Here is a 25,895-nt window from a genome sequence, read left to right as displayed (position 1 = left end):
TCTACACTTAGTGCTACATAGATTGTAGACAATGAGCATAGATTTAGATCATAGAATGTTGATGTAGCTTAAGTGTAGCCTCTAGAGTCTAGTAATGCTTGAACTTGGTATTTGAAACTTAAAACTTTAATAAGTCATGATTCATGACTCGTGAATCATAGCTTTAGCCTTGAGCTGCAGGCATTGTTTTTTAGCTTTTATGTAAGTTGTTTTGACTCAAACTTGCATTATGTTTTACTAAATTGCTTTCAAGCTTTCAACTTCTATATTGTCATGTGTATATGTAAATAGGAATCGGGATAGTATTTTGTTACATGTACATTGTTGCAAACTTGCTTTCCAGTTCATAATTGTTGCTTTTCAAATTCATGGGCTCACTTTTGAGTGTATGAACATATTAGATTGCTAAAATGTTTTCCTCTATGTCCCTCAATGTTTTGGGTGCCATTAGTGCATGAAATCATACATTTCAGGTCCCCAAAAAGTGTACTTATATAGTAGGCATATATTTTTTGGTAAAATATGCACCTGGGGAAAATTTCGATCAAAACACATTTGAAACGTTTGGAAACTTCGGATCAAAACACATTTAGAAAACCACACGTTTGGAAACATGTTTCCAAACATCTGGCAACTATGTTTCCCAAGTTGTCCGAGCATCAACCCAAACGCACCTAAGTAAGCCCACAAGCCAAAGTTTACCGAGAGGAGTATCATACAACTAGGAGTTGTTACTAGTAGCCCACCTTGGCCACATAGCATCCCCTACAACTATCCCTGGGGCTCTCTCAAGCCTGTGCACAACTAGTCAACAAGCCAAGAGAGAAATAGACAAAAACTGACCTTTTCCTAAAACCCACTAGAACATACGGGAAACCCTGGAATCAAATCGCTTAGCCTTCAACAAGCTAGGTGAAATCCTTTTGGCAGTTTCTAGCAACACACACTAGATGGTGAATCTTCCTCCCTGTCGTGCATCAACAAACAAATCTTCTTGGCTGCACCCAAGGACCCTACAACTAATTGCAAATCACCCTTGCTGCACCCGGCAGCCCTACATCTGATTGTGAATCACCTTGAATGCTCCCAATCGGAAAACGAACTGCCCTAGCAGGTCTTTGACTTTAAAAAACAAAACTCCCTGGACGTCCTTGACTGAAAACGAAATTTCATGTTGTTGATTGCAAAATTGCTCTGGTAGCTTCTGGATGGGCACAAAAACGAATTCTTCTGGAGCCTCCTGGCACAAAAACGAATTTGTTTTGGAGCTTCTGGCAGCCCTGGCAGCTCTCAAACAGCACACAGCTGCTCTGGTAGTCAAAAATCAGCAAAGCAATTTGTTAGAACAACCTTGAGGCACTTTCCGAGCCTATTACCTACCTCACTCTGCCTTCCTCCGGTCCATAAAACTGCCTCAAAGAAAATTTTGACTTTTCTACTTGCTTCCAAGGACAACTTGCCAGCCATGGCCCATGGAGCTATTTTTAGCAATGGGATTTTACCCCTCTCTTGCCCTTCAGCTCCTTTCCTAGGCCCATGGAATTAATACACTGAGTTGGCCATTTTTCAATTAAAACAACAAAAGTAGGATATTCACCCGTAAATTCCAAACGTCTAGAAATTCACGCCCCGGTGACATTTGTCTATAGAAGATATCTTGTGAACTGGCACAAGTGCAAATATTTAAAACAATCTAAGCAATTCTCCAACTAAAAATGAGTTTTACTGATTATGACCAGACTTCCAACAATTAAGTACTCCTATATAAATTGGCAACGATCCTTGGATAATCAGTTAATACCACGGCAATATCTAAAATGGAACAAAAAGTTGAACCTTTGTGCAATGTAATTGAATAGCAACACAAAAAAGATAAAATATAAGTGCAAAACCATAGATACAAGGTGGAAATGAATATAAATGAGACGGACTACATAGACATGGCCGTTTCATGTGTGTTAGTTTTTTCTCTAGTCTACATTGGACATTATAATATGTCATGTTTTCACCCCATGGTGCATTTTCTTGAAATGGTCATTGAGTCTATGACAATGCACGAAGCTTTGCGGGTGGTTGTCAATGTGTGGCATAGAGTTAGAGGAATACGGCATAGGCATGCAATTACAATGGAGAGCCATTTGTTTATATAGTGCAAAACCAGGACAGAATGAAATGCCACACGGGCATGAAGCCTACATAGCCATTAAAGATGCTTAATGGCCCAAAATTAATAGTGGGCCTTGTGATCCCTCCTTGTTGGGCTCACAGCGGCAGCCGCATGGTTAGAGGTGGGCCTAAGGGTCATGGATTCACAGTTGGTGCATATTCTTTTGTGGAACGACTTGGCGAAAGACTGGCTGGTAGTGATGCTCGCTTTGAGAGCCTCTATGATCCCTTCACAAGAAATTGTATGCATTCCAATTATACTGACAGGAAACTTCAGGATTATGTTTCACTGGGGGATGACTCCTTTTGTACAATGGCTTCCACTGCCACACCTTGACCTTCTGTTAGTTTAAGTTTGTTATATGCTGCCACTCCAGCAATGGCTGCAAGAAAGTTGCAAACAAAATCACCACCAAGATAAAATTTAGAACCATAAAACAACAGTAGGCATCTGAACATGTTGATAACACATATTTAAGAAGAAAAGAAAGAAACTAATAAAATGGACTCACCAACACTGTAACCCACAATGTTGATGAGCGTGAGCTTGGTATCAGCAAACAATAAAGCAGAAACCAATACAACAATCCAATCCTTGACGACTCCGGCCACACGAATCGTCACTGCACTTGTGTGAGATATGACAAGGAAAACTGAGACATTCAATGCAAATGTGCAAAGAGCATTGAGGGATAGTATAACCGGATCAAAGCCCCATCCATGTGTAAGGTCCATTTTTGGTTTCTCAAGAAAAATCCATGGTATGAATAAGCATACTGCACTGCAAAAGATAGATTACAAAGACTTCAATCAGTATAGTCATAAATCTCAACAAGAAGAGAGAGAGAGAGAGAGAGAGAGAGAGAGAGAGAGAGAGAAGTTTCCAATCTACTGCATATATACCTGCAAGGGCTTACATAATACATCATGCTAAGGGGATTCAGCTTGAGACCCTTTCTCTTCAGAAGAATCTCCATGCATATAAGTCTGGATGCCTCTCCAATAACTCCACCAAATTGATACACGACTCCCACCCAATTGAAATCAATCTCACCATAGGAAGCCACTACTACCCCCAAACTGATGACAGACATTATTGTCAACATTTGCAAACTCAGCATTTCCAGTCCAACTGCTGCCCCTAGTAAGAAAACTGCGACCGGCACTATAAAAAGAGAGGTAAACATCATATTAATTTCAGATACAGATTCCAAAGCTCAAAGAAGATGCGAAGGTGGTTTGCAGGGAGAGGTCTTACTGACTGCCTTCAGCATCTGTGCAAATGCCACAGAGATGTACATATAAGCTGTATTTCCTAGCCATAAAGTCATTGCAAACATTGCTCCAATAGGAACGACTGAGGTTACATAGCTGCAGACAAAAGAAACACCTGTTACAATTACTAAAGACATCAAAATCCATCTAACGTTTGGACACCTTCCAAGGTCCTACTACAGTTGCATCATCTGAAGACAGACAATAATACGTAGTGCCAAATATGTGAGGCAAAGTCCATAGACATATATCTACAAGCAAAAGGAGCTGCTAACAACATCAAGATATTTGAACGTTCAATGAAGGATTAATACATTATCCCAGAGCTTAAATTAAACTTAACTAGAACAAGGAGAACTCAAATGCATGTAAACCTAAAGCAGAAAGAATTATAACATAGGCATGCTTAACCTTGATGCAGATATGTCGATAGAAAATGCAGAAAGGTAAGAGCATTCATGCACGCATAGATAAGGGGAAATTAATAAGCATGTCATGGAGAGACACATTCCCTTCTAATGCTCTTTCGCATATAGTGAAGGTTAAATGTAATCACAGCACCCTTAAAGTCCTTAAAACAATGTTGACTAGAACTTCATCGCCTAGGACCTAGACATGCATATAGTTTTTTCCCATTGGCCTAAATGATAAAACATGGGGCAAGGAGTGTGAGATTTTTCGAAGGGTGATAATTGTATGATGGATAGGATAGTAAGGTACTTTTTACTATTGGCAAATGGTCTGTATAAATGTCATGTGTCAGCTCTAAATATCAAAGGAATGAGAAGGACATTAAAATGATATTTTAATTGGATAGTTTAAAGAAACTATATTTTGAGCTATGTACGATAATTCTCAAGAGTTTTAAAAATTACAAAACAAACAAAGACATATGGTCTGCTTCAGCCGTCCTCTGCTCTTGATGATATGTTGCAGACAACACTATGGACATTGAATCAACCTTCCAAAAATTTTCAAAACCAGAGACAAACTTTGACGGTGGTAATTTATGTAATTAAAGACAATCTATACCTTCCGAAAATTTCTTGACATTGAGAAAGTTAAAATGAAGGAAGATATTTCACAAATCAAAACTTTTTTGGCTCTACAACTATCTGTCGAGCATAAGGCTAACCCTACTAAACTGTCAAGAGTACCCAGTGGAAGATAGCGTATGGAAGAGAAATATAGGAATGCGTCTGGAAAGAGAAAATAACTGCATTTAGAGAGAGAAGATTGCAATGAACAGCATGGACATTGAATCAACCTTCCAAAAATTTTCAAAACCAGAGACAAACTTTGACGGTGGTAATTTATGTAATTAAAGACAATTTATACCTTCCTAAAATTTCTTGACATTGAGAAAGTTAAAATGAAGGAAGATATTTCACAAATCAAAACTTTTTTGGCTCTACAACTATCTGTCGAGCATAAGGCTAACCCTACTAAACTGTCAGAGTACCCAGCGGAAGATAGCGTATGGAAGAGAAATATAGGAATGCGTCTGGAAAGAGAAAATAACTGCATTTAGAGAGAGAAGATTCTGCACAATGAACAGCAAGAATATGTTATGGAAAAACCTCTGCTCTTTGTTGCTGAGAAAAACCACAACTTGAAGACCACAGGAACTGCACCCTGGAAGACTCCAAACACAAGCTGAAATCTGCACCTGTGAATGACTGAAATCTGAAGTAGAACTGTAAACTCAGAATGGACTCCAAACAGTGGAACAACTGCACCAGTGAATGATAAAATACAAGGGCAAAGTGCTGCAAACTGGCTGACCTAACCCAACTGGGTCTGGATCGGCTGGTCTCCTAACCTGACCTGGTTTGGTCAGTTTAACCCAACCCTGGTCCAGGTCGGCTGAACCGACCCTGTGATTTGAGTGGTTGGCTGGCCTGACTGGCCCCGACCAGCTGGCAATGGTCAGCCTTAAACAGCCTTCTACCAGCCCCTAACCAAGCCCTCTTTCCAGCCCTTAACTAGCCTACTTACCCTGGCACTGCCCCCAGCAAACTGTATTTTCTATGGGGAAAATACTGCAACTATCTCAGACCGGCACATCCACAAAGAAGCCCTCACTCCCTATAGTACAGACAGGAGATGCCCAGAAGTCTAACATAAACTTGCTCATGGAAATCATTAAGTATAAAGGTGGTACATGGGTTCTATAGAAAATGAAGAAAAGCCTTATTGAGTTGGTTTGACGGGAGACCAAATATATGTGTGCGCGCGCACGGGCACACGTGTGTGTGTGTACATTTGTTCGCCCAAAATGCATGGGGGCTTGAAGATATGATAGCCCGTAAGGCCACCCTTTTGCTTACTTTAGTGGAGCAACGTCAGCCGTGGATGCTCATGCTTTCTTGTCTTATCTATTCGCTTCGCACTAATGCTTTTGGACATTGGATTCCTGCCATATCAGATGTGATTTTTGGGCATCTTCATAGTTGCATACCTGGCTGTCCCTTTTCTACCAGATTGCTCTATGATTGGCAACTCCTTCTGGAACATCTACATTGGTCGGGCTGTCTTCCGGATCCTGGCAATACTCTCCGCCTACAGAGCACTCGTTGGAGCTGTGTTTTTTATCCTCCATTGGCTCATCTTCAGCCAAGAAAAGCTTAGTTTCTGCATAGATTGGGTATCTCTACAGTGGCTGATGTGGTGGATGATGGAGGCCTCACGCAGTCTTTTCCTTAGGCCAGGAGACAATTTTTCTTAGGAATGCATCATAGGCCTATTTGCCATATTCCCACCACCATGTTACTACCTTTTCAGCCTTTCCTCCGCTTGTTTACTGCGCTTTCCTCGATGGATTGGAAATTTGATAGGCATTACAGGTTATTCTACCTTTTCATTTATAGATCTTACTGCCCCCACAACCATGGATTCGGGAGCATGGGCTTCACATTTGGCATCTTGACAAACCTCTAACTTGGTGGAAGACCTCTCTTCGCCACATTTGGAACAGTAACCTTCCTCTCCGACAGCAGCTTTTCTAATGGCGTTGTTTGGTAGGCACATTACCAGTGGGCTTTTTCTTGGCTGCCAGACGTATAGATTGCCCTTCTTGTTCCCATCCCAAGGAGACGATTCTACATCCGCTTTGGATCTGCCCAACTGCCAGAGATTTTTTTCCTAGACTAGGGTTTTATCTACATACTCGCTTTCCTGGCGTTTCTTTTGGCAGGCAGTTCTGGTTGTTTGGGAGATATGCCTCTATACCGGACTATGATTACTTTTTTGCATGGTGTCGCTATTAGGCTTTATGGACATTGTATCATGCCCGGAATTCTCACCTTTATGGGTTTTCATCTATGGATCTTTATCGTTTTTTCTGATCCTCCCTGCACCGACCCCTTCAGGATACACATGCACAAGGAGATTTTCTTCCAGCCCAGTTAGAAGCTTTCTTTCACTGTTTTGTTTGGAGTAGAAGTTGCTCCTCTTTTGCACAGCTTTGAATGTACATTCTCCTTGGTCTTTTTTCATCTTTATCTAGTTTATGAGTAGTAGTTGTCTCACTTTGGGGCAGCTATGAATGTGCATTCTTCTTAATGAAACGTTCTTTCACCCCCCCCCAAAAAAAAAGAGCTAGACACTAATCCTCGGAATAGTAGATTGAATCTAACACGGTCAGGGGGCCATGGGATTAAGGGAAGCAGGATAACTTGGGGCCAAAGGGACTTAGGCAATAGAAACAGGCAAGTTGGCTAATTCTAGCTAGGGACGCTTTCCATAAAGTGGGATGCTCTTCTATGAGTGGCCAAGGCTATTGTGAGTTTATTCAGGGTGCACGCCACTGAGTGGTCTGGTCTAGATCATGAGCCTAGACTCTTGCCATCTACATGGCAGATCACAAGATGCCAATGCCGAAGCTTCCTTGGGGACAGGTTCTGAAGAATGGGAGGCCAAAGCTATAGGCATGGGCTTGTGGGAGTCTCGTATGTAGCCCACGTGCTCAAGGCTGGCTGGGAGGTGAGTTGCCTACTGATTATCCTTTTGTTTGCTGATTGCCGTTTTGGACCATGTTTAGGGTTAAATCCTAGAAAGGACTCTATAGTTGGTATTAGAGCAGCCCTCAAACACAAAGAAATTGTTGCAAGGTATGCAAGCACAAGGTGCCATGTATGTGTTTCATATGTGGTAGGTGCATTTGCAAGTTTCTGTCGTGTGTTGAGGTAGGAACTGTTTCAATTCATGGAGCCAGGTGTAGTGGTTTGATTCGAGGTGGTGTCTATATGCACACCCCAAAGGCATGAAGAGCCTGCAGAGGGGGGGGCTGCACTAGATTCCCTGCAAATTCTTTGGAGAGAGTTTTGATGTGCCGGTTTGTTTGATATCAGAGTGAATTACTGCTGTGACAATTCACTCAAATACCAGACTTGTAAAGGGCAGCAACTTGTTACCAGTTCACATGGCCATATGGGGGTCTGTCAAAAGTGACAGGTGGTTATTGCCATGGTTGCTGAAGTAGAAACCCACCTGGATCAGTCGCGAATCAGGGTTGGGTGCTGGGGCAATCCAAGCCCATGAAACTTTGCTGCAAACTCACCACGGCAGCTGTGGATTAATGCACAGGAGTTGCAGACCTGTTGTCATAGAGGGGTAAAATTGTAAGCAATCACAACCTTGCAAGAAGCTACAACTGATCGTGATTTCTCCCTGTGCAGGCTGCTTTCTGGCAGGGCCTATCCTAGACTGAGGGTTCTGCTTTGTAAAGAAAAGAGCCTAATCTAGTAAAGACCCAGTACTCTGCCTGTAGAACACTAACCAGTCTATAAACTGCTGTGAATTAGACCCGAACGAGCAGGTTAATCCTACAAGAATTTGAGAAATCAACCCAAGAGACTGGAACGAATCCTGCAGCAGATTGTAAGCAACTGTCTGACAGAGAATTGGATCTGCATAGTGCAGATCATCTTTCTCTCTCAGCACTTTGCTTCTGCACTGTACCAGCATAGTCTCTCCTTTCTCTCTGCTTACCTATTCGCATCTCTCTTTCTGCCCTCTCTTCTCGCCTCAATACTCCTCTTCTATTCTTCTACCCATGGAAGGAGTCACATGCATGACAAAGCTGCACCCAGCATGCCTCCACTTGAAAAGCCTCGAGGGGAAAAGTGTGACAACATAGTCTGTGAAAATCACCTCGTCAAAAAAGAGTAACACACTGAACTGAAGGCATACTTCGAAACACAAATGAAGGAATTGAAGATCCTGTCCACAGCCCAAGAAGTGCACCTCAAGACATAAACTCAAATGTTTGCGGTGCTGCAAGCCACAGTCACAGGCTTGGCAGTGGGAGCCAGAGACAGTATACACGTAGCGCCATCTTTTACACTTGAGACCTTCGCATTTGAGAAAAAAGAGTGTACCCCTGTGCATGGTTGAGCCAATGGCAGGTACATTTCTCATTCCATCCCTGTTTTGATGAACTCCAGATTCAAACACTCAAGGGACATTGAAGGGAAAGCGTTAGCTTGGTGGCGTGAGTTAAAGGAAAACCCAAAACATGGCTGAGGTTGTAGTAAAATCTCGAGCATGATATTAGATATGCAAAAATCTGCGATAAATCTATGGCGAAAGGAACTTCTTCACAGAAACCTCAACCTACCACAGGTCCAAGCCAAAAAACTTTAGGTGGAAGAAGCAATTCTGTCCTACAAGGGCTATGCAGACTAAAGCCTGGAGTCCCTCACAAACTCTGGCTGAAGTGATTGCAAAGCATGTCAAGAAAGCAGAGCAAACCCTTCAGTATGTGAAGGAGGTCGTTGGTTCATTTGTGGGCAAAAGGACACACATGCGGTTCAATGTCTGCAGTTTAAAAACAAGTCAAAGCATGCAGCTTTGACGGAGATCAAAGGTAACATGTCTCTTCCGTGCACTCTAGATCAAGTATTTGCAAAAAGGGTTGTAACTATAACATGTTCGCATGTAAGGATCCGTCATGAGTAGAACAGCTCACATCCTGATTGACTTGGTGGTACTCACAATTTCATGAATGCGAACACTGGTGCAACAACACAGCCAAGTCACCACGTCTATGAGGTGGACATGGCAGCCGGGAAGCATATTTGGGATCGACCATATGAAATTACTCATAAGAGCTAGGTTTGTATTTAGATAGAGTGAATGTATTTAGAGAGAGTCCTACAAGGGCTATGCAGACTCAAGCCCGGAGTCCCTCACAGACTCTGGCTGAAGCGATTGAAAAGCGAGTCAAGAAATTAGAGCAAACCCTTCAATATCCAGCATAGCCAGCAGTTCCAGGGCAGAAAGGAGCAGCCGGGAGCCTACTCTCTGGGCCTATCTACAAGAGGTGAGAGAGTGCAACAAGTGCTGCAGACTTAGCCAGGAAGAGGCTGGACCTTGGCTGTCTTTTAGGGCAGCAAGGTGCTGAGATCATCATCTTCTGGAGCAGCCATTCACAAGCAGGCTGGAGCAGTGGAACAGTTATCTTGGAGCCTACATTCAGGAGGACCAAGGGGACCTGTGTGCTGCAGACAAAGCTTGGCAGGGGCTGCCCACCTAGGCTGATTCACAGGTAGTAAGGTGGAGAAGAACACACTGGACGGAAAGTCTACAGACGCTCGAGGTGGAGCACGCGGGCTCGAGTCTAGAGATAGCCAGCAGATAGGAGAAGGACCTTGTGGTTAGATCAGAGGACCACACCATTGGTGGGACTCTGGATCTATCTCTTTTGTATTGTGTCCATAGTTTTGGACGAAAATATATTATTTTGGTGGTTTCTCTATCTGGCTGGTTCATTGTCTATTGATGAGTCTACACACCTATTTGATGCACATTAAGTTAAGAAGTTTGTGATTCCACACCCCACACCACAATGTGTGAGCTCCTGGGCATTACTATAAGTATTCCGCTGTGTGTACCCTCTGTTGGGTATTTTCTCACATGGTATCAGAACCCAAGTAGGAGGCTCACATGTGTGGGAGCCTAAAGGCATGGACCTTGTTGAAGGACAACCCTGATTCAGAAGCTCTTGGGAATCCACTTCCACGACTGGAGGATTGTGCCCTTGCGAGAAGGAGGGTGACTGAGGTTCAGTCAAGTGCGTTTAAAGTTCGCAGTCCAGGTTATCTGGAGATGTACTTTTGTTGCAGACCTTGCCAAAGGAAGGACGGGTTGAAACAGACCCTCAGAGCATGGTGCCTGGAAGACTCCAGGTTGTTCACTCATTATGAGGGGGACAACTGGAAGATCGTGACGGCTGGTTTGCTCAAGTTCAGAGGCGGGAACGTGACTGAAGGAGGTAGTGCCAGGAGGTGCTACCAAAGATGGACCTGTGTACCAGGATGGTGTGCGGAAGCGGAACCGGACCTGGTGGAGCAGGAGCCACTGGATGAAAAGCCAGGAAAATATTTTAACACCGAAAAGTTCTAGAGGACTACGACTAGGGAGTTACTGGAGCATCTTCATCGACGTGTTGACATTGGGCCGAGATGTGTCGGTGAGAGGGGGTGTTGGAAAGGTCACCTCCCCATCTGTAAGCCCCCATATGAGGAGAGCATGGGGGAGGGAGACCTAGGGCAGAAGAAGCCCAGAGGAGTGAAAGAGAGGGGGCTGCAACATGGGCAGCACCTCACAGCCAAGAGTGAAGAGATGGCTGCCACATGGACAGCAGCAAGGCTGTCGTGGGCAGCACTGCTCAAGAGCATCCTGGAGAGCCTGGAGCGAGGTCTTTGGGCTGCGAGTATCTGCAGCAGAGGTGCAGGTGGACAGCACAACTGTACGGGCCAGTACGGAGGGCTGGAAGCAAGGTACGGAGCAGATGCAGATGACCAGAAGGCTGGAGCAAAGGCGCGGTACAGGCGGGTCAGGAGAGCAGGGTGAACAGGCGCTGACATGGCTGGGGCCAGATGGAGCAGCAAATGGGGCTGCCAGTGGGCAGTGGCATGCCTTATATAGGCTGGGCGCTTGCCTAGATTGGAGGGCCTAAAGGCCCTAGAAGTGTGGGCCAAAGGGCCCTAGTTTTGTGAGCCCTTAAAGGGCTGGACCAGCAGCAGACTGGTCGGCCAGTATGAAGCTGGCTGGTCGGTTTTTATGACAGGCCCCTGGGCCTATAAAAGGAGATCCTCCAGCCCTCATTCATTATCCAGCAGCCAGCAGTTCCAGGGCAGAAAGGAGCAGCAGGAAGCCTACTCTCTGGGCCTATCTACAGGAGGTGAGAGAGTGCAACAAGGGCTGCAGACTTAGCCAGGAAGGGCTGGACCTTGGCTGTCTTCTAGGGCAGCAAGGTGCTGAGATCATCACACCTTCTGGAGCAGCCATTCACAAGCAGGTTGGAGCAGTGGAACAGTTATCTTGGAGCCTACATTCAGGAGGACCAAGGGGACCTGTGTGCTGCAGACAAAGCTTGGCAGGGGCTGCCCACCTAGGCTGATTCACAGGCAGTAAGGTGGAGAAGAACACACTGGACGAAAAGTCTATAGACGCTCGAGGTGGAGCACGCGGGCTCGAGTCTAGAGATAGCCAGCAGATTGGAGAAGGACCTTGTGGTTAGATCAGAGGACCACACCATTGGTGGGACTCTGGATCTATCTATTTTGTATTGTGTCCATACTTTTGGATGGAAATATATATTTTGGTGGTTTCTCTGTCTGGCTGGTTCATTGTCTATTGATGAGTCTGCACATCTATTGAATGCACATAAGTAAAGAAGTTTGTGATTCCACACCCCACACCCACACTGTGTGAGCTCCTGGGCATTCCTATAAGTCTTCCGCTGTGTGTACCCTCTGTTGGGTCATTTCTAACATGGTATCAGAACCCAAGTAGGAGGCTCACAGGTGTGGGAGCCTGAAGGCAGGGACCTTGCTGAAGGATGACCCTGATTCAGAAGCTCTTGGGAATCAACTTCCACGATTGGAGGATTGTACCCTTGCGAGAAGGAGGGTGACTCAGGTTCAGTTAGGTGCGTTCAGAGTTCTGGTCTACTGAAATTGAGTTTGGTTGACTTTGCTGTGTGGTATAAACAGCAGAGATGTCCATCTCTACAGCCTCTCCAGCCCCTTCTCTCCCTTCTTCCTCTCCCAGTTTTCTCTCATTCACTATCCCTAACTTTGGAGAGTCTGGGAAACTGGACGGGACCAACTACCCAATCTGGAAAGTGAAGATCCGGAGTCATTTAGTGGCTCAAAAGTTGTGGAAGCTGACCACGGGAGTGGAGGCGAAGCCAGAGGACACTTCTGATTTTGCCTGAAGACCATAGACCCAAGTATAATTAGTGAAATCATCTATAACCGCCAAAAGCAGGTGTCCTCATGGGACCGCAGGCATCACTGTGTATGAGCTGTAACTTTCGAGTAGCTCTTACTGCACCATCCTTCTTAAAAGGAAATCTATGCATCTTGCCAAGGATGCAACCCTCACATGCATGAGGAGGAGATGACTCCAAAGGAGGCAATGCATCAACCATAGCATGCTTTTGAAGTATCATAAAGCTACCATAACTCATGTGCCCATATCTGGCATGCCATAACTCTGCATTCTGCATCGCAACAATGAGAGTGCTCACTGAAAGTACAAGATCGGATCTTTTCTCATAAATGTCAAGCTGAAAAGGACCCCAATACAAAGTGCCAGACAAGATCAAAGCATAGTCATTCTCTTTGTCTCTGACTACACACTTAGCATCATCAAATATGACCTGAAATCCTCCTCTATTGAGAGAGGACACTGAAAGCAAATTCTTCTTTATACCTGGCACATAGAGAACATCTGTAATTCTGAAATCTGTGCCATCCATGTATATGAGTATGATGTCTCCCACTCCACACACTGAGTAAGAAGAATTATTCGCACATGTCATCTTCTTTTTAGTAAGTGGCGAATGCAGAGAAGCAAAAAGGCTCTTCTTAGAAGTGATGCACTTAGAAGCACCACTATCAAAATACCAAGTGTTCAGTGTCTCATTGACACTGAGAGAGCTTGCATCCTTTGAAGGGTCGCAGGAAGACCCTCATACAAAACCCTCTGCTGCATCTGAACCCCATCTCTAGTGGAGTACGAAATCAAAGTAGGCAAAGGTCGAGGAGGTGGAAAATCAGAAATGAGTCTAACCCTCGTAACACCTGTACCAATAAGTGACCGAGCATAGGAAGGTCTAGCACCTGAAGGGATGACTGTACCTGCCACACTAGCCATATGCTCCACAGCTCTGTGACAAGAGCTAACCTCATCAGGAAGTCCAGGGAAAAGGATCCAAAAGGAGACCTGTCACGATCCAAGGGAAGTAGAACTGAAGTGCTTCTGCCAAGACCACAAATGGATGACTCTGCTCTGAAACTGAATCGGTGAGCTCATAAGTACTCTTTGAGCCTGCTCTGCAGACTGAAGGCCAAAAGAAAAGTACCCTCTGCCAAGCAATCCAAAAACCGTAACTGAGACACCCAAAGAGGCCATGCTAGTGTACACCCAATCACGTAACTGCTGGCCTCTACCGGGTAGAAAGCCAATGATGTGAGTCGAACGAAAACCCTCCTCTGCTACCTCAATCATCTGCACAATGTCGGGAGGAAAAGAAACTGTGACTTCAATCTCCTCAGGTTCGGCGACGGGAGTGGCATTAGTGTCCTCCATTGTCTCAGCTTACACTGTCCTGAGGGGAGGAGCTACCTCTGCTGAAAATACCCACCAAGAACTCACAGCCAACCACCAGTAAATCCCAAAAAAGAAAACTGTGTAAAGAAAGCTCCGATCTTCAGCCTGCGTGGGATGCAAACAGGTTGCTCAATGCTGAAGCAAACAGCTCCGCCAATGCCTGGAAACAGCTCAGGTTAACAGCTCCCCGGAACACGAGGCGAACCATCCCGGAGAGGGCCCTGAAACTGTCTAACCTGAAGCAAGGGAGGGGGGCAACCTGAAGGGGGGGGGAGGCGACCCAGGCTGGGCACTGCCAAGAGGCCTGGCCTGCGCAACCGGCTTGATTTTCACCGCATATTATTTATTGGCTTTGCAATGACAACAAAGCTGTTTGCATACTGTCTGGAGATATTTCTGAAGCATGGACCCTTCGCTATTCGGTCCGTCAGGCCTGTCCGCTTAGTGCACTCCTATATGCCATAGCCACACATCCCATGCTTCAGTACATGGATCATCTCATCTCATCTGACGTGCTTCATGGTTTGGAAATTCAAGAGAGCAGTACTTTGATTGCTCAAGCTTATGCAAATGATTCGTTTTTTATCCTCAGAATACAGAGCAAGATCTATCTTGCTTGATGCAAGCTTTATCTTTATATGGGTTGGTTACTGGTCTTCATGTGAATTTCCAAAAATATAAATTATTGCCATTGCATTCAAAAGAGTGGCATACTCTTTTGTGGCCAAGGGAAATTGTTCCACGTAATGAGATGGTTCGTCACTTGGGCTATCCTTTGGGTTGGTCGATTACTCGTCGCCAACCAGCTGATTGGATCTTAGCAAAACTGAATATTGAAAGCTGGCAACATGGCCTCTACATGTCAGGTTACGAATTGTTCAATCAATTCTGGTGGCTTATATTCAGTTTTACTTGCCAATGATAATGTTCAGCAAGGCAGAACTTTCTTCTTTTATGTCCACCATTCTGAAAACCTTTTGGTGTTCATGCAAGGGTCTCAGCCTTGGGCTGCTATGATACGCCATTTGCTTTTATCTCTCATCACTATTGCTTTTGAATATTGGCAGCCTACACAATGGGATTTTATTTTGGGTTGTATTGATGGCAAGATCAAAGGTTGTCCTTTGGTCTCTCGTATGTTACTGGATTGCAAGGGTCTCAGCCTTGGGCTGCTATGATATGCCATTTGCTTTTACCTCTCACCACTACTACTTTTGGATATTGGCAACCTACACAATAGGATTTTATTGTGAGTTGTATTGATGGCAAAATCAAAGGCTCTGTCCTTTGGTCTCTCATATGTTATTGGATTGGATGCATGTCCTCTCTCATTTGGAATGGCATAGTCGAGATTCTTTGCAGGAAAACTCTCTCAGAGCAGAGGGCATACAGTGGTCCAAGGATTTAGCCCCTCCATTGGCAGTGCAGGAACCTAGTAGCTCATATTTCCTGAGTTTCAAGGGAATCCACTCAGTTGCAGATTTTATTCATGATGATGGGATTCCCCTTTCTTTTCCTTTGGCTGTTGCAAAATTTGGACTTGGTATGCATTACAGATTCATGTGGCAAACTATTACTCAAATGCTCCAGCCTTTTCATCCCATTCCGCCATTAGAGCCTCAGGACCGTCTTCAGGACTGGACTCTTTCCTCTCCATGGTCATCTTGTCACCCTTTGAGGTTGTCACATATTACTATCTCTTCTTTATATAAAGTGCTTTTGCCTCCACCATGGGTTTCTCATAATCATCTTTGGTGAATGAATCGCACCGAAAAGTGGTGGTAGAAGAGATTGAAACAAATTTGGAATTCAAAAATTCCACTCCAACAACAGGTCTTCTTGTGGCGAGTCTTGTTGGGAGTTCTTCTATCTGGGCAACTTTTGACACGCAAGAACATTGCTCCGGCTGTTTGTCGCAGATGTTTGGCTCCACGGGAGTCTGTGCCTCATCTTCTTTGGCATTGCTCCCATACTCCTTGTTTTTTAAGCTTCTTGGGGCAGCATTTGCGAACTCGATTTCCAATTGCTACCTTTGGAAAGTTCTTCTGAGTCGTTGGGATACACCCACCGAGACAAGATTTTGATTTATTTTTTGTTTGGGTGTTACTAGGCACTCTAGACTCTATGGAAGGATAGAAATCATAGTCTTTGGTGATCCTACTTTTTCATTTTTCTCTTTCTTCAGGCACTCTCTGCAGCAATCTTTCTACGATTTCTTGCAAACTAAGTACATCGATCATGATGTGTATTTGTCTTATCTTGAGATCTTCTCGTGATGTATTTTCCCACATCCCGTCTTGGGATAGTGATTCTGTAATATAAAGCAGCAAAATTATCACCCAAAAAAAAAGTGTGTGTGTGTGTGGCCGAGATCCAATCTTTTCTACCTTTGTTTTCTTCCGTCGTTCTTTGCAGCAATCGCTCTTTGATTGTTTGCAAACTCACTGCATAGATCAGGATGTATATTTGTCCTACATGGACATTTTCGCTTGATGTACTTGTTCAGCTTTCCTTTTTCTTTTGGATAGCTCTCTTGTAATGTAAAGCACTCAAAGTTTTCACTTTTTTATATATAAAAAAGTGTGTGTGTGGCCGCATGTTTGAGGGAAGTTTAAGAACACAATAGCAAAGTTCTGGATACGGTACATAAGCTAGCTAGACGCATACAACCACCACCTTAGAGAGTGGGCCCTGCACATCCCATCTGATTTGATCATCAATCTTTCATGCTCCCATGTCTCGACTAGCAAAGTCATGTCTCCATTTTGTAACACTTTCCATAATCCCATTCCTTTGTTCCACGGGTATTTGTTGCAATTCCATAAGCATATTTTAAGTGTAAGCTGGGTCCATAGGCCATCTCCTGATGCAAGGATAGGCCTAGGGGCACCAAGCTAGTGCCCTACATTCCTCCAAGCATTTTTTCCATTCAACTTATTTTTTGGGTTAATGTCCTCCCAATATATAGCTGCATGTCTCTAAGGCATGTGTTTTTCCCACTATGGATGGCCCGTCGTCTAGAGCTATCTAGGATTGTGAAAACTCCCAATCTGCTCTTACCATCCTACCAGTTGTCTTCCAGCCCACCATGCATAGACATGACTAGACCTCCCAGATGAAACTTCTTTTTAAGTGTATCTTGCAGCAGATTTTCTAGCAACCCCCCATGAGCAAGTTGCTGGCCCATTTGGATTGTCCATGACCCTCTTGCATTAACGTATGTGTCTCCCAAGCCAGTGAGGCTGATTGGGCCTGTTGCCATCACTTGCATGTGTGATGGATCCTTTTGTATGACCAATCCACATTCCTCCAATTGTTTGGTACGTTATACCATTCGCCTCCATCATTCTGATTTTTGCTTGTGGACCACTCACAAAAGGTAACAAGAGTTAAAACAAACAAAAAACACAAGATATCCCAAGCAAGGTATCATGAATGCCTTGCCACTTATATGCAATACAGATCACGAAAGGCATGGAATCTGATTGCCCAAAAACTCAATTGCCAAACCACAGCAAGGATCACCCTTACACCTTGATGAATCCAGGAACATTCCCAAACTCATCCCTTAGAAACACAACATAGTGCAGTTTCAATCTCATGCACTCATAAGGTTGAAAACCATAAACTCAATCATGCATAGCAGGTACTAGCTACTATGACATCCCCACTGAGGTCATCAGCGCCCAACAGTGGGTCTAGACCATAGTATAAAAATATGCTCTCACACATACAAATCCACACACCCACACATACAAATATGCCAAACCACAGCAAGGATCACCCTTAGTCTACAAGTGGGTGTGAAACTGTAAAAATGACTGATGGATCATAGAGGGCTTACATGTCAAATGTCATACCTTCTTCCAACTTCACAACCTGCAAAATTGAATGCAAGCAGTGTGCTCAAAGCATGTTTGTAGTTAAAATCCTAGTTAAAAAGGTTTCTTTTGATTATGATAGAGCAATCACCCAACTTTCCTTTTAGGCAGCAAAATTATGCATTAATGGCCTCATGAGGAATGTTTTAAAATTTCAGTGTCGTAAAAGCATTCGTCTCCTAATCGAATTGGAAACTGGTTTTAAAAATGGTGCTTCTTTCACAGCCCAGAAGTAAAACGAAAATCAGATTTGATTACCTTCAGAACCTTTACAGCAATGAAGCAAAGGACAGTTGAAAAGACCATGTGTAAAAGAGTGAGTGCCACAGGATAAGGAAAGTTGATATACTTGGATGAGAGTATCCACTGCAAAATATCAACCCGCATCTTTTCAGACACCTTATAAGACAAAGATAAGCTCAAAAGAAAGTACATTATCAGCTGTATAATGATAATCCATAAACACGCTTAGAACTTATAATGAACAAGCACTGAAAGGAACGAATAAAAGATTAGAGCGTCAGTAACTTCCCTCAAAATGTGATACATGTATTCCAAACAAACTAAGAATTCCAGAGCAAAACTCACATCCAACACAGCAGAATTTGCTTACAAGAGTGTTAACAGCCCAGGTATCCTGCCTATAATATTCTGAAATAGTAGACATTGGCTTTATTCAATCATCTTGAACACTACAATCATTTTATAATGTCAAGGATGCCACATGGTCCACCATGACAAATTGATAAATGGAGGTGTCTTATCTCTTTTTTGTGTCAAAGAATGTCTGCATTCTTTTGAACAATATCATAGCTTGCTTTTTAATTAGAGGGGCACAAGTCATCATCCTAGGGACTTTATCAAGCAATTCAATATGGGCTAGCATGGTCAATCTGGGGAAATTTAGACAAAGTTGTAATCTCTTATAAGTTGAGTCCATTAAGCAATAATGACCACAACCTTCGTGGTTAGGAGAATCACGAGGTCATAATAAAGCATTCAATGCAGAATTTAAGCAGCTGAAATCAGTGGTGTGTGTGTATGTGGGCATGTGCACATACATGTGAGCATGCATGTGTGTGAGCATGTGAGTGTGCGTGTGTTCTATCTATACAAAACGCACATGTGTGCATGTCTAAGTGTTTGGACATGTGTATTACGTGCATATGCTTGAGTGCATGTATATGTGTGTGTTTTTGGGGTGTATGGGTGTGTCTGCACACATACGTATGTATGTGTGTGGACGCACCATGTACATATGCACGAGTGTTTGTGTACGTTCAAGGTTTGTATGTTGCAAAGGGGGGCACATGCACATTTTGTAACAAAGGTGAAATTTACTTAGTACATTTTAGTATAGGAAGCCTTTAAATAGCTTGTAAATAAGTACTTTAAGTAGAAGTCGTCTTAAGTTGCGACGTGGCATTCTAGGATGGCTATTCCATAAGTAATGTAGCAATCGTTGCCAAGCCCAAACCTATAAAATGGGGAAAGGGGCGGGGGCGGGGAGGGGCGGGGGGGGCTGCTCCATGCATCCATTCTTGATTTGTATGCTCTTGGCTGAGTTAAACTACTCTTCCGGCCTGTGCTTGTGCAGCCCATCACAAGCTGAGGTTCTACGCATGATTCTAGGTACACATGATAATTTTGTACATGAACTCTAATGTTCTCATGCTTTCCTATCCATCTATTACTATCAGCTGTCATTCTTGCTTATCTAGGATGTGGAAGTAGGCTAAAACTAGCATGTTGTAGGCTAGTTTAGCGACATTGGTATCAGATCCCTTTTCAGGGATTTTTGTGGGGTAAATCATATCATTTCGTTTTGAAACTTGGAGCACATCATCTTGACCCCGGGGCCTACCTACCTGCGAATTTCTGTCGCGGCCAGGTGCCTCAATCCTCAGTTTGACATGTGCCAGCCCTAGATTGAGTTGGGATTCAAAGTGCTCAGATCTGCATTCTTTATATAATTGTGTTCAGCTTGTCTTCCAGCTCAAAAGCCCCCAATCACTTCAGTGAAATTCCCTGAATGGACCATATCTAAGGGGCATGGGAAGATTGGGATATCTGCAACGATTTGGCAAATCTATGCTCCAAAGTCAGTTTTTCCTGCATATATAGAGTCGCCCCATATATAGAGTCGCCCCAGCAGATTACAGCCTTATACCAAGTTTGAAGCTGATTGGATGTCATTTGCCCTTATTTCTACTTTGAAATTGGTTCCAGCAGGTGTTTTGGGCAGAAATACACTAATGGACAATGATTTATTCCCTCCAACAGAGTCCTAAACAGTGACTTTAAATCATATTCACTGGGATCAGATCATGACTGCAAGGAGGCCTGGAAACCACTATAGGAAGCATCAGATGGGGGATCTTGATCCCATTCCAGAGGATGATGCTGTGTTGGATTCTGCCAGATTGGGCATTGGCTCCAGTGAGGGAGTCCAGGATGATGACACTGAAATTGTGGATGCCCCTGGCAGTGGCCGACAAGAGCTCACTCATCGCAATTCCAGTGTCCAAGCATCTCATACCTGATCCTATATTACAGGCACTCAAAGAGATGACCATGGAGATCAGGGATAATGGTTTGAGAATGCAGAATGCTTTTGCTACCAGGAACAGAAGCTTAGATCAACTCAGAAGGAGCCAGGTCCATGAGGCGAAAAGGCCTATGGAGCAGTCCTAGGAAGATGACTCAGATTCTGATGCTGACATTTGTGCTGAACCTAATGCAGGCCCTATTGGTTTCATGTCCTCAGCAAGGAAGGCCTACCATTTTGATGGGAGAACAGCTCATAGGAGCAGGGAGCCACAAAGGAGTAATGTTCCCAATGGTGCTAGCTTTCTAGCTCTGAGGTCGATGGTTTATGTCAAAGATTCAATGAGTATAAGACCTTGCTATCAGATCTCGGATCAGTCATGTGTTTCCATCAATATATCTAGACAATTAAATCTGCTAAGCCCAAGGGATCCACTCATCAAGGCAAGGATGCCAAAGACAAGATTGTTTTGTTCAAGGGTGATAATTGTACTCCCAATGAGTTGGAGGAATGGTTCAGCAAAATGGAGGACTATTTTCTGTTGTATCCTAAGAGTGACCAAAGCAAGGGTTAGATTTGTTGTCCTACACTTGGAGGAGTATGCCCATACTGGTGGAGGCACCTCCAACAAGAGGGTACTCCTATCCACACTTGAGAGGATTTGAAAGAGCAAATATTCCTGACCTTTGTATCTCCCCTTACCAAAGATAAGTTGGTGTGTGAATAGTATGAACTAACTCAATAGGGTTCAGTACAGAAACTATATCAAAAAGTTCTGGAACTATCTTTATTTGCCCATGGGATTGATGATAGGAGCAGGCTGCTCAGGTTCATCCATGGACTCCATCCAAGTATAGCAGCTGATGTGTCAACCCAAAATCCCAGCACTCGAAGGGAGGCCATGAGAGTGACTGAGCTCTATGAGCCTAAGTACAATCTGAAGGAGAAGGGTGTGGGCATTGGACACATGGACAGCAAACCTGTTAGCAAGGGCAGCCCTCCAATGGTGTCCAAACAAGAGGTACCTTCTACAATAGTGACTTCCATTCCGAGATACCCCTCAGTTTATGGAAGCCAGGTCGGAAACTTCAAGCCCTGCAAGGCTGAAGAAGCAACAGGCCCCCAAGGAGGACCCAAAGGACAAGAATGATAAAGTAGTCAAACAGTTATCCCATTCCATCATGGAGGATAGAAAAAAGAAAAATCTATGCTATCTTTGTGGGGGGAAATGGACACCAAAGCATAGAGGTGTGTGCAAGGCTAGACGTGGAGCTAAACTGAGCATGATCATAAAGATTGAGGATGATCCCACTCCAGAGGACCTTGCAACAGAGCCTGAACTTCATTAGTGTGAGGGGGATGACTAGGTTGATGTGGAGTCTACTCCGTCTACTTATGGATCCAAGAGGGAACCCTCTTTCCCATATGACCCTGGTGGCTTTACTCCATGTGACACCATTGTAGATAGTGATTGTCAAACTAAGTAATCTAGGATATCCCAGCAATAGACGATTGTTGATGATTGCATGGATGTTGGCAGAGATTCAGATGGGAATTCTTGTTTTGATGATGATAACCTGTTTTAGGACACCCAATCTGATATGTACAGCATCTTTCTTGAGGCATGCATGGGAGCTCAAGGTGCCCAAACACTCAGAATAAAAGGGGACGATTAATCGCAGACCTGGTCATATCATGGTGGATAGTGGGAGCACCCACTACTTCATAAACTCCAAGTCTGTCCAAGCAATTAGGTTGCATCCTACAGAGATTGATCATGGCCTGCAAGTACAAGTGGCTAATGGGGAGCATACTCTCACTAGGTACTATTGCCAGGCCATCCAAATACAACTGTCAACAGAAGGAAACTTAGTTGCTTTGGATGTGGGGCCTATAGACATTGGCCTAGGCTGCGAATGGCTGAGAATACTTGGGGAGGCTACCAGGGATTTCAATCACATGTATATGAGATTCTTTCATAAAGGTAAGGAGATACTTTTGAAGGGCTATGAAGCACCTAAATTGACTGTCATTTCTTCTAGAAAGTTGGCAAGAGACATCAGAATGTTCGTGCAGTCTATGCCCTCCATCTTTCCAAATCTGAAGACACAAAGTCATGTTTGAGGACCAAGCGATGAATGAGCTGTTTCGGCAATATGCAGATGTGTTTGTTGATCTGCCCTATCATCTCCCACCTCAAAGAGACATTGACCACTCCATCAAACTTAACCAGGTTCCAAAAAAGTTAACAAAGCCCCCTACAGTCCTTTTGGTGAAGAAAAAAGATGGATCCTACAGGATGTGTATTGACTACAGAGACCTTAACAAAATGACCATAAGGAACAGATTTCCTATACCTAGGGTTGAAATGTCTTGGATGAATTGAAGGGAGCCAAGTTCTTCACCAAGATAGACCTCACATCTCGGTATCATCAAATTAGGATGAGGAAGGACGATGAGCCCAAGACAGCATTCAGAACTGAAAGGATTGTATCAGTTTATGGGGAGCATTTGGCCTCACCAATGCGCCAGCAACTTTCCAAGCCCTCATGAACAAAATTTTGCAGCCTTACCTCTACAAGTTTGCTTTGGTATTCTTTCACGATATTCTTGTCTACAACAAAACTAAGGAGGATCATCTCTCTCATGTGAAGCCAGTCATTGTGTCTCTCTTGTCCTTGGAGCACAAAGGTACATTCCTAAGGAACCAATTACAACAGTCTCCTTACGAATCTATGGACATTCTCCAACGTGTTCAGCTGCTCCATATTCTGTCAGCCCCTAGTTCACTTTAGCCTTGTCTCAGTGTAACGAAAAGGAAGCTTGGAGGGCTCTTAAATGTCTTTTCTCCCAACCATAAGACTCTCGAGAGCTTCTTCTTCCGTGATCGTGATCGTGAATCATGCCTAGAGTTCCTTCATAGCTCTCAAACGCATCTCTCTCTTCTAGAGTCTTGACTTGCCAAATGCTTCCTTTCATGGTGCCATGTGTCCACAAGGAATCTTAACATTTAAGCCCTCCCATGAGCTTCCCTTTCCACCTCTACATTTATGCCTAGTAGGCATAGGAATTAACCTAGACCCTAGCCCTCAAAGCCCTACTAACTAAGCCATTGGCCTCCTCTGGAGATTGCTTATGCATTCCTAGGTTGAACTCTCCTCAACTCTATCTTCCCACGCATGTCTTGTTCTTTTCTCTTGTCTATCTAAAATCTTTATGGTTCATGTGAGAAAGTAGCAGGCTCAATGAGTTCAATTAGGACTTCATTTCCAATGAGATTGTCATCATCTCCTAATTTTCTTTTTAGCCTACTCACATAAAAAACTTAATGTACTCTAGATTCCTTTGGTAAGGCTAATTTGCAAGCTAGTTCTCTGATTCTCTTAAGTATTTTGAATGGCCCACAATACCTACGAGACAACTTTGGACATTTATTTGTCTTTAGGGATTCTAAAGATCCAAGCACCTGAGATAGACTCTCTCATTTTCTTCAAACTCCAACCTTCTACGGTAAGGGTTTGCATAACTTATTGCTCTATCTTGAGCCCTTCTGATGCTATCTTTAGCTATTTAAGAATTTGATTCATATCCTCGAGAAAATCTTTGGCCGCTTGAACATTCTCTTTTTCAGTCCCACTGCAACTGGGGCTCTAGGTCGAAATCCATACATATCATGAATGGACTAAAACCTACCTAAATGCTTGGAACTATTATATGCAAACCCCATTCTCATATAATAGTAATATAAATGCCCCCTCATCCCCCTCCTCCTTTGAGATGTCCTTTCATCTTTAATGCGTGGTCCCTCCCTCCTTTCCAATCTCACATCCCTCCTTCTTTAATGCCCTCCCCTCTTTATACCTTAATTTAATCATAGCCTTCCCCTTTTCCTTTTCGCCCCTCTTCCTTTCTCCACAACTAATTAATAGGACTTTTCCATTTTTCATCTCGTAGGACACCTATCTCTCTTGAGAGGTAAACCATCAGGTCAATCAGACAAAAAAGCATCTTTAAATTCAACACAACAAATATAAAATCAACAATAAAAGTAAGTTAATAGAGATATTACTCGCATTCTTGTTGGTGTAGAAGTCATTTCAATTCCATCAATAAGGGAAGAGTTGGATACATTATGTTTTGAATCAGGAAGACTCTACCATTATTTTCAAAAATAATGGAGTTATTTAAATAACTCTGTTGCAAGCTATGCCAAGACTATAGAACCATTTCTCGACCAAGAACAACATCTGTTCTATAAAGATGCATGATTTGGAAATCCAAGGCATCATATTAGCCTTGAATGTCCACCTCGCCACCATGAATCATGGTGTTCCAAACCTTTTTATCATTGCCCTTTGCAAAAGAGACAACATTTATGGGCAGAAAACTTCAATTTCTTAACTAATGAATAGTTTAAGAAATTGTGCGTGGCAATATCATCGACCATAATTCTTACATTGTCCCTTAATTTTCCCATGCATTCTCATTAAATCATGAGGACCAAAAGTGAACTCCCACATTGCCGATAATAGGCAACACATGTATGTGTTATCCTCATGATAAACCTCTACCATAGTGTACTTTTGAGTAACTTTAAGCGATAAAATCTGCACCATGTGTACTTGTTTTTGTAGAGGTTTATTCGGGGATTTAGCTCCCGCCTGTTTGTTTCTAGGGCAGTTCCAAGCAACATGATCTTTCCCTAATCATTTAAAGTCTTAAAGTGCTCCTTCCTTTTCAGATTGGAAAATTTATTGAACCTAGGAACAAAACCAGTTTGTTTCAAAGTTTCAACTCTACCATTTATATGCTTTGTTTCCAAGGGAAGTGCTTGGTTCCACGACTTAATTTCCAGAAGGGGTATTTATAAGTCGATGGAAGTCTTTCCACTTTTGCAAGAACGTGTTTATGACATCCTTATTTCTTTCCTTTTCTTCCCCGTTGAATATTGGTGGTTTTTAAGTCCTTAAGAATACTTGAGGTTTCTCTAAAGCGAGAGGTAGTCACCTCAATTTGACTTAGAGGAGTAGGTAATTTTACCACAAGAGCTACCGATTGAGAATAGATAACTTAGAGATAACTTCAATTAAAGTTTTTAATGAGCGATTTATAGGCTCTAACTGTATTTCTATGTTTTGCATTCGGTTTTCTAGTTTTGTGAATTCCGGATACGGAATCGGAATTCCATAATCCCCATAATCGACATCCTCCAAATCCATAGTTTCTTCGTGAGTTTCTTTACATGTTTCCTCTTCGACTATAGCCTTCCCTTTCCTCGCTCTCAGTAATCATTCTCTCTCTCTCTCTGGACTCATCATTCTAAAAATGAGAATTTTTCAAAAAGAGTAAAGCAAAAAGCTTTATCGAAGAGAGAAAAGTGTGATGCCCACTTCCCTGTT

The 25,895-nt window shown here is 43.4% G+C and overlaps 1 protein-coding gene across 2 annotated transcripts in view; it reads right to left on the bottom strand.

The window, feature by feature from the left end:
* Positions 1–1,851: 1,851 nt before the first annotated feature.
* The window catches only part of LOC147892196 (putative sugar phosphate/phosphate translocator At3g14410), a 38,794-nt gene continuing 14,750 nt past the window's right edge, over positions 1,852–25,895 (bottom strand). The window contains exons 2-7 of one of the 2 annotated variants that reach the window (XM_087388235.1): positions 18,207–18,314; positions 17,912–17,946; positions 3,425–3,537; positions 3,070–3,331; positions 2,679–2,947; positions 1,852–2,549 (exon numbers count right to left, since the gene is read on the bottom strand). In XM_087388235.1, the coding sequence (XP_087244361.1) occupies positions 2,446–2,549; positions 2,679–2,947; positions 3,070–3,331; positions 3,425–3,537; positions 17,912–17,946; positions 18,207–18,314 (891 nt within the window). In that variant the 3' untranslated portion in view covers positions 1,852–2,445. Of the gene's footprint in view, positions 2,550–2,678; positions 2,948–3,069; positions 3,332–3,424; positions 3,538–17,911; positions 17,947–18,206; positions 18,315–25,895 lie in introns of those variants that run through there. The other variant, XM_087388236.1, reaches the window with a different exon arrangement.

This window comes from Dipteris shenzhenensis, chromosome 17, assembly GCF_047967505.1.
Source record: "Dipteris shenzhenensis isolate YYH24624 ecotype China chromosome 17, Dip_SZ_1.0, whole genome shotgun sequence".
NCBI lineage: Eukaryota > Viridiplantae > Streptophyta > Polypodiopsida > Gleicheniales > Dipteridaceae > Dipteris > Dipteris shenzhenensis.
Note: the sequence above shows the minus strand (reverse complement) of the source record. Positions and strands in the feature narration are given on the sequence as shown.